The 9,183-nt window shown below is 40.2% G+C and overlaps 1 protein-coding gene across 3 annotated transcripts in view; it reads left to right on the top strand.

Moving 5' to 3' along the window:
* Nucleotides 1-9,183, top strand: part of Anln (anillin actin binding protein) — a 59,713-nt gene that overhangs the window by 29,103 nt on the left and 21,427 nt on the right. For all 3 annotated transcript variants that reach the window (XM_031343022.1, XM_031343023.1, XM_031343021.1), the window contains exons 11-15: nt 2,146-2,291; nt 2,636-2,783; nt 4,530-4,665; nt 5,000-5,182; nt 7,052-7,178. In XM_031343022.1, coding sequence (XP_031198882.1) covers nt 2,146-2,291; nt 2,636-2,783; nt 4,530-4,665; nt 5,000-5,182; nt 7,052-7,178 — 740 coding nt within the window. The remainder of the gene's footprint in view (nt 1-2,145; nt 2,292-2,635; nt 2,784-4,529; nt 4,666-4,999; nt 5,183-7,051; nt 7,179-9,183) is intronic.

Raw genomic sequence — 9,183 nt, 5'->3', positions numbered from 1 at the left:
CTCTGGGAAGGCAGTATCCTAGAGAGAGATTACACTATGGGAAGCTAGGTGATAAACCGGGATAGGTTGGAAACATTGTGTCGGCCAGGAGACAAATGCCCAATCTTAACTATTTACGAATCATTTCTTGGGTACCTTTATGTCTAATTATGAGGCCGTGTTGATAATTGGAAAGACTAATCTGGAGCACATCTGAGTTAGGGGATACCAGTGACTGTCTGAAATCCAGGAGGCACAGAACTCCTTTTGGGGTCTTATTGCCTCTTATCCTTTATCAGGATTTTATCCCCGATATTTTGCATGTGACTGGAGTAGATGAGTGTGCGTAGCACTTTCCCCCTCCTCTTTCCCTTCTCTTCTGAGCAAGTGCCCCCCCCACCCCAAGAATACCCCCACCCTGGCACTTCAAGTCTCTGTGACGCTCAGTGCTTCCTCTCCCATTGAAGCCAGACAAGGCAGCCTAGCTAGAAGAACAAATCCCACATGTAGGCAATTAAAGATATTTTTCTTTAAAAGGTTTCATTTGGTTGTTTTTTAGTGTGTGGTTTTGTTTGTTTGTTTGATGTGAGACAGGATCTCACACAGCCCAGGGTAGCCTTATATTTGCTGTTAGGTAGGTGTAACAGCAGCTTCAATTCATGAACTTTCTAAGTCTTTATAACAGAGTCAAGTACATCTTTATTAGTCAATATAGGAATTATTATAATTAACACATTTTTGTCAGTAAGAAATAAGTTTATTTAATCCTGTTGAAAAAAATCTGTGTGAGCTGGATGGTGGTGGCACACGCTTTTAATCCCAGCACTTGGGAGGCAGAGGCAGGTGGATTTCTGAGTTCCGGGCCAGCCTGGTCTACAGAATGAGTTCCAGGACAGCCAGGGCTACACACAGAGAAACCCTGTCTTGGAAAAAAAAAAAAGAAAAAGAAAGAAAAACATCTATGTGTTAGGATACAACAAATTTTGAATACATATTCTGTATCTTGCTGGTTGTAGATGCATATTCCTGCAAAAAATGTTGACGTGTTTGAATAAGTAGTTTGCTTGAGTAGAAGTCAGGAGAGTATGGTGCACGAGGCAAAACTTTGTGGGTCAATTAGTTCTAAAAAAAGTTTTTTTTTTCTTCATTTTTATTTTACAGGTTGGGTGTTTCTCCTGAGTGCTTTCTATGTATTGTGTGTGCAGTGTGACTGGACATGGTAGTCGTGAGTCACCATGTGGGTGCTGGGAATTGAACCCTGGTCCTCTAGAAAAACAGCCATTGCTCTTAACCACTGAGTCATCTCTCCAGCCCCTAGTTTAGGTTTTGACGTTTGGTTCAGTCTGGCTTTATGAAGAACTGGGCCTTTTCTGTGGCCAGAGCAGGCAGTAGTCTTACAGTCTCAATGCTTCTCATCGCTCTGCTGATTTGTACTTTTTATCCAGTTGCTTTGTAGGAGCTTAATCTATTGTGTTGTTTTTATTATAAATCAGTAGACTTGTTAGATGTGTATTTCCTAATAGCAGAAAAGAATTAATTATGTTTCATAATTAAATTAAGTACTATTTAGGATCCATGTTGTTCATTCATAACTTCTGGTATGTAAATCCTGTGTGTGGTGACATGTCTGTAGCCCCATGTGTCAGGAGGTTGTGACAGGAAGATCAAGAGCTGGAGGCTAGCCTAGATGACGTAGTGAAGATCATGTCTCTCTTTTTTTTTTTTTGGTTTTTTTTCGAGACAGGGCTTCTCTGTATAGCCTTGGCTGTCCTGGATCTCACTCTGTAGACCAGGCTGGCCTCAAACTCAGAAATCTGCCTGCCTCTGCCTCCCAAGTGCTGGGATTAAAGACGTGCGCCACCACTGCCCTGCCCGAAGATCATGTCTCTTAAATGAAAACAAAACATAAGAAGCAAGGTTGAGGGGCTGGAGAGATGGCTCAGCGGTTGAGAGCACCGACTGCTCTTCCGAAGGTCCTGAGTTCAAATCCCAGCAACCAATGGTGGCTCACAACCATCTGTAATGAGATCTGATGCCCTCTTCTGGTGTGTCTGAAGACAGCTACAGTGTACTTACATATAATAATAAATAAATCTTTAAAAAAAAAAAAAGAAGCAAGGTTGAACACAGGCCTAATATTTCATTTACTGTCTTACTTTTCGTTAGAATGTAATTTCTTCACCTCAGTTGGAATTGAGAGACACTAGCCTAAGTGCTGCAAGTCCTAAACCAGGGAAATTCCAGAGAACCCGCGTCCCTCGAGCCGAATCTGGTGATAGCCTCAGTTCTGAGGACCGGGACCTTCTGTATAGGTATGGCTGTTTGGGGAAGGCCTCCCCTCACTCACTGAGTTGCTTTAGATGGCAGGAGGAATGTCACAACTTACGTGTTGTGTACAGCATCTCTGCATGAGGTTGGGATGACTTTCTGGAGCCCTGCAGATTGGACCAGGGCCTCAGGCATGGCAAGCAGGAAGCCAGCCACTGAGTTGAATCAGTAGCCTGGCATCACTTCTATCATTTTTACTTTACCCAAATGATACTTCCATGTGGGGAAGTATTGTGCGGATGTTTTAAGTATGTAGTTCAGTTTCTGTTGACATGTTTCATAGGGTGTTGTTCCTAGATTTCTAACAGTAACATTTTTTTCCCTGAAGTATTGATGCATATAGGTCTCAAAGATTCAAAGAAACAGAACGCCCTTCCATAAAGCAAGTGATTGTTCGAAAGGAAGATGTCTCTTCAAAATTGGGTGAAAAGAATGACGTCTTTTCTGGCCCAGTTAATATCAAACAAAAAATGCAGGTATGCTCTGGCATGGCAAGATATTTTGGACTGTTTGGAAGTTGATTGTGATCTTGAAGCCCTACTAATCACAACCTGAATGACTGCAGTGGTTACTGATGCACAGGAGCCAAACTACTCCTGGATTCGCTGTGGAGTAGAATATGCAGTGTAGTGATTGCCTAGCACGTGTGAGGCCCTGGGTTCAATCCCCAGCACCCTTTCTCTCCCCTTTAAGTATAACTATTAGTTGGATGATGGAATGTGTGAGACTTACTGTGGTCTTCCAGGAGTTTTGCTAAAGAAAACAATTTTTTTCCCTGTTTGGTCGTGCTTTCTGTGTGGGCACTGGGGGTCCGAACTCAGGTACCAAGGCTTGTGCTGCAGACACTTTGCCAGCTTACCTATCCCCACACCTGACTGAATATTGTTTTATATGAAGCTCAAGTCAGCACAATAGCAATTTTAAAACCTCATATATGCACTATAAAGTTAAAAATAACTTAAAGTTATTATTAATTACTAAGGAACAGAAATAGGAAAATATTAGGTTGTTATGTTATTTATGTGTTTATTTTAAGACAGGGTCTCACAATATAATCTTAGCTGTCCTAGAGCTTGCTGTGTAGACCAGGCAGGCCTCTGCTTCATAAAGACCTGCCTATCTCAGCTGAGATTAAAGGTGTGTTATGCTTTATAGGAGCACAAAACTCTGTATATATAATAAAACTTCATTTCATAACATTAGGTATGACCTTCAAGCCAGCAGAGTTAGGAGCTGAGGGAGGTAGGAAGATAGTGTGGCTTATCCCACCTCAGTGGCCTGGTGTTTGTCCAAATGTCAGGAGATTATTTGAAGCATATTTAAGCACAGCACAGTTTGTTGAAAGTTATTCTGGGGATAATTTAACTCAGTCCTGCATGTATAACAATGCGTACATAAATCTCCCCAAGGACAAATCAGATGTGACTTCATCAAACCTTTGTGTAACACCCATAAAGATAGGTTCTGTGGACTGACTGAGAAAAACAAATTTACCAGAAGGGTCTGGGGAAGGCCCAATGCTGGAAAATCTGTAGCCGCACAGATAGTGCAAAGGTCACCAGGCTAGAAAGAGTGGCTGCTTCCACCTTCTGGCCCAAAGAGGTTTCTCATTCTTCCCCTTGAGGGACAAGACAACTCTGTGTGCTTAACAGTCCAGGCTCCTCTAGTGAGTGAGTGAACACAAAAGCCCCTGTGCCTTCACAATCAGTAGTCACAGTGTAGATTGTATTCATTGGTGTAAATGCTAGGATGTCTAGTCTGTGTTCAGAAGCATGACCACAGTGAAAGTTGCAGTGCACACCACAAACATCTTGGATTTATCACATAGTTTGATTTTCAATAATTTTTTTATTTTAGTTTTTTCTAGACAGGGTTTCTCTGTATAGTCCTGGTTGTCCTGGAACTCGTTCTGTAGACCAGGCTGGCCTTGAACTCACAGACACCTGCCTCTGCCTCCCATGTGCTGGAATTAAAGGCACATACTACCAACACCCAGCTTGATTCAATGTTTAATTGTGTTCAGAATCTTTAAACTGGTGTTATGATATTTTTGTGATGTGCACAGTTATGTGATCCACAGTTTAAGAATCTGTGATCCAAAACCTCACACAGTAAAACTGATTTTGACTTTTTAAAAAATGTTGGAAATTTTGTAGTCAGATTAAATAAAGTGGTAATAATGATTAAAGCCATGAATTTTCTTCTTTCTGTGATCTCTCTAGGAGCTCAATAATGACATAAATTTGCAGCAGACAGTGATCTATCAGGCCAGTCAGGCTCTCAACTGCTGTGTTGATGAAGAACATGGGAAAGGATCTCTGGAAGAAGCAGAGGCAGAAAGACTTCTTCTGATTGCAAGTATGTGTGATGCACCTAGAACATCCTAGATGACTTGGACATGAGTGTGCACACTCCTGTCTGGGCCTTCATCTAATGTGAAAACAAAGCACGCTGAGGTGGGCAGGTGAGAGCTATAGAAGAAACCAGTGAAAAGCTGGAGCATCAGAAGCAGTTTGGAAACAGACTAGGAAATGAGTTTCTACCAAACAGTTCCATCAGAGAGAGAGCAAATGATTTTGTCTGTTCTATCATTCAGTTCCCTTTTCAGTGAATTTTCCTAATTTGGCTCTTGCTCAGAAACAGTTACAGCTTTAATATTTGGAATATTTAGTTGCATATTTTATATTCACAGCTGAGAAAAGAGCACTTCTGATTGATGAACTGAATAAGCTGAAGAGTGAAGGACCTCAGAGGAGAAACAAGACCAGTGTCATTTCCCAGAGTGAATTTGTCCCATCTAAAGGGTCAGTCACTTTGTCAGAAATCTGCTTGCCTCTGAAGGCAGATTTTGTCTGCAGCACTGTACAAAAACCAGGTATGAGTCTGGATCTCATGGTAAATTGAGGTGTTTACGTAGATGGATTTGTTTAAGAAAGACATAAATAAGGAAAGCATACTTTATAGTACAAAACTTCCATCTTATGTTTTCGTTCCTTATATTAAAATATTTGAATAAGACCATTAGGGGATGGGCTGGTGAGATGGCTCAGCAGTTAAGACTGCTCTTCTGGAGGTCATGAGTTCAAATCCCAGCAACCACACGGTGGCTCACAACCATCCGTAAGAAACATATAAAGAACCTATGGGCTGGAGCAAGCAAGGCCGGAGCAAAAGGGAGAATGGGAAAGGGGGGAAAGACCATTAGGGGAAATTTTACAGATGCAGTTACCAATGCATGCAAGTATGTCTGTATTACTGTCTCAAAGTAAGGCTAAACATGATTATGACGGATGACATTATCCAAAGCTGAGTTATCGTGGCAGGAGATGCTGTTTGACTTTCATTAATTAGTTTTGTTATGAAAATGTTCCAGGTCACTTAAAAGAAATTATTTTACTTTATTCTAGTAAAAATTCAACAAATTATAGAAGTTCCTTCTAGAAATTTTGAATTATTGGTTGTATGACTGATGGCTGTTCAGTGAATACTTCTATTGAAGTTATCTTTCCTTTGCTGGATTAGATAACTATATCAATCTTTTAAATTGACTAATCTACTAAAAATCATATGGGAGTCAAGTGGGTACAAAGGAATATGGCAGCAGACTCTGAAAACAGGATAATTTCTAGAAAACTCAATAAAATTAAAAGTGTATGAAACGTTGGGTGAAAAATTAAGATTTTTTTTGCATTTTTATTTGATTAGAACTTTATATGTAAAGAAGTCTTAAAAAAGTGGGAAGCTTTTGAGTTTTAGGGAAAATGAGAAGAGCCCTGTGAATGTTTGACCTTCAGTGGAAACTGATGGAATAACCTTGTAATCCCAGCTACTTGTCAGCTCAAGGCCAGCCTGACAACTTAGTGACACCCTGTGTGACAACTTAGTGACACCTGGTGTTTCTAAACAAAATTAAAAGGGTAGGGCTGTAGTTGGTGATACAATGTTGCTGTACATGCATGAGTCGCTCAGTTAGGTCTCTAGAAATTTAAACAAACACTTTTTTAAACATTCAGTGCATGTAGTGACTCATATTTATAATCTCAGAATTTAGGAAGATTGCAAAAGTATATTTCTCAAATTCAAGGCCAGCCTCTGTTAGAGAATGAGTTTCTGTTATCAAACAAATGAAGAGAAAGTTTGAGTGTTGTTGTAGGAGAGTGAGCTAATTTAGGGTATAATTTTTGCTGTTGCCTGATTTTAGTATAATTCAGAAAACTTGATAATTTAGTATTCAAGATACATTTACGCCGGGTGGTGGTGATGCCCACCTTTATTTAATCCCAGCACTTGGGAGGCAGAGGCAAGCGGATTTCTGAGTTCGAGGCCAACCAGGGCTATACAGAGAAACACTGTCTCGGAAAACCAAAAAAAAAAAAAAAGATACATTTACATACTAATAAATAGTGAATAAGTAGTTTATGTTTTTATTAAATATTAAACCTAAATATCTTCAATGGGTCTTAAATCTCAAGTTTGAAACAACAAATCATGTAATTTATCCTTTGGAGGTGTGTGCTACCTCTTGCCAAGTGGGTTATAGCTGAGGGCGAGGAGCAGCATGGAGGTGTTTTGCTTTGTGTTGTTAGCCGACCTTGCTGTTTATTCCAGGGATGTAGATTGCGTCTTTCTTAGCTTTTTGTTTTGAGATATTTAAATTTTATGTGAGTTGATTGCAGTATGCATCGAGTCTTGCAGAGTGCTGCTGCTGCTAAGTGTGATTTTCCACTGTGGTTTGTCCTTACAGATGCATCAAATTACTACTACTTAATTATGCTAAAAGCTGGGGCCGAACAGATGGTGGCCACACCATTAGCGAGTACGGCAAACTCTCTCAGTGGTGATGCTCTGACATTTCCCACTACGTTTACTCTGTAAGTAAATTGAGTATCTCATGCTTCAGGCACATTTTTCTTTTTTAATAGAGATAAGACAGTCTCAGCATCTGAATGGTATTTATAATCTTGTTTTCTCTGTTGTAGTGTATAAGATGGAACTACAGGCTTTTTTTTATGCTAAACATGCATTGTATCAGCAAGCTACACCCCAGACTTCTATAGTATTTAAAACATATTTACATTTGTTTCCTAACTTATTATAATTAATGCAGTATTTTATTAGCATATATAACTTCATGACATTTTCATCTCTGTATATACCTTATTTTTGGTTATTTGAACTCCCCACTATCTCATCTTGTCTCCTCTCACTCCTGCTGATTCTCTTCTTTCTCCTCAGCTGTCTCCTTCTATTTTCAGCCTTTTCTTTCTTTTTGGTAGTGTTGGAAATCACACCCAGGGCCTCATGTGCTAGCCAACGAGTTTCTTCTAGGATTGCTTACAGGAGCATGGACAGCCTATCAGTGATCACCCCACTAAAACAAATGTCTCCCCTCCTGTAACCATCTGCTAATGTCTCCTCAGAAGAGATGAGCCCTTCTCCCAAATTATTATTGTTGTTGTTGTTGTTATTATTATTAAATTCATTTATGAGGCACTGGAGAAATGGCACAACAGTTAATAGCAAAGGCTGTTTTTTCAGAGGACCAGGTTCAGTTCCCAATATTCTCATTCCAGAGGATCCAGTACCCTCTTGCTTCTGTAGCCACTGCATGCATGTGGTAAATAGACATACATGTAGGCAAGGCATGCACACACATAAAATAAGATAAAATTTAAAAATTTACTTATGATTATTATCATTGTATGCCTAATATATATGCATGAGATAAGTGTGTGGGTTTGTGGTCAAAAGCTCATGGGTAGAGGTTAGAAGATAACTTTGTAGACTCTGTTCTCTCCTTCTGCCTTTATGTAAGTTCTCAGTAGTGAACTTAGGTTCTAGGCTTATGTGGCAGACCCCACTTAGCTGCTGAGCAATCTCCTGGGCCCCTGTTTATTTTTTAAATATGAAGAGATAATCCAATTTTCACTTGTTTTAGTATAACTCTTCTTTCTGAATTACTTTTTTTATTGATTTTTTTTTTGTGACTATAGATACCCAGTATATATAGTGCTTCAATATTTTGTGCTGTTGCTTTAAATAACACAACAATATTTTATTTTATGTTTTCTTTTTGTTTTTTTGAGAGTGCTTCTCTGTGTAGCCCTGGCTATCCTAGAAACACCTTTGTAGACCAGACCAAAACTCAGAGATCTGCCTGCCTTTGCCTCCCAAGTGCTAGGATCAAAGATGTGCACCACCTCTTCCAGCTGTAACATTATTGTAGTATCAACAAAAAGATAATTAGTACCAAATACATTTTTTTAAAACTACATTCAAAATTTGATTTGGAAAATATTTCCAAGACAGATGAGGTTTTATTAAAGGCAGGTTTATTGTGAAGCTGCTCTCAGATAAGCGAGTTCACTGCCCCCAAGGACTGAGGCCAGGGAAGTCTCCAAGAGGAAAGGCCGGGGTAGCGGAGGGAAAGAGAAAGGGTGTTAGTGCCGGGAGAAGAGAAGGTGAAGGAAGGAAGAGAGAGATTGATTTCTAGGTGTTAGGTTGGAAAACTCAGGGTTGGAGGCAGGGCATGCCAGGTAGGGACTGAGGAATGCTGGGAGAACCTGGAGGCCAGGTCTGCTTTGGCATGTAACATATGCACCTTACTTAGTCCCTTGTCCCAGGGTCTGAAACAAACATCTCCAGTTGCCTGCATGCTACAGCTCAGGCATGAGGAACAGAGGTGGACAGCTGGTGGGAGTCATCGCTCTTCTTCCACCAGGAAGCTCTTGGGAGAGAGCTTAAGCAGTTATGCAGGCCTGCCCTAGTATATGAGCACACCCCAGAGGAGGGCATCGGATTCACTACAGATGTGTGGTTTCTGCTACCAGCTGAGCCATCTCTCCAGCCCTAGAGATTTTTTTACAAAGATTTGAT

Source organism: Mastomys coucha, unplaced genomic scaffold (genome assembly GCF_008632895.1).
Source record: "Mastomys coucha isolate ucsf_1 unplaced genomic scaffold, UCSF_Mcou_1 pScaffold23, whole genome shotgun sequence".
NCBI lineage: Eukaryota > Metazoa > Chordata > Mammalia > Rodentia > Muridae > Mastomys > Mastomys coucha.
Note: the sequence above shows the minus strand (reverse complement) of the source record. Positions and strands in the feature narration are given on the sequence as shown.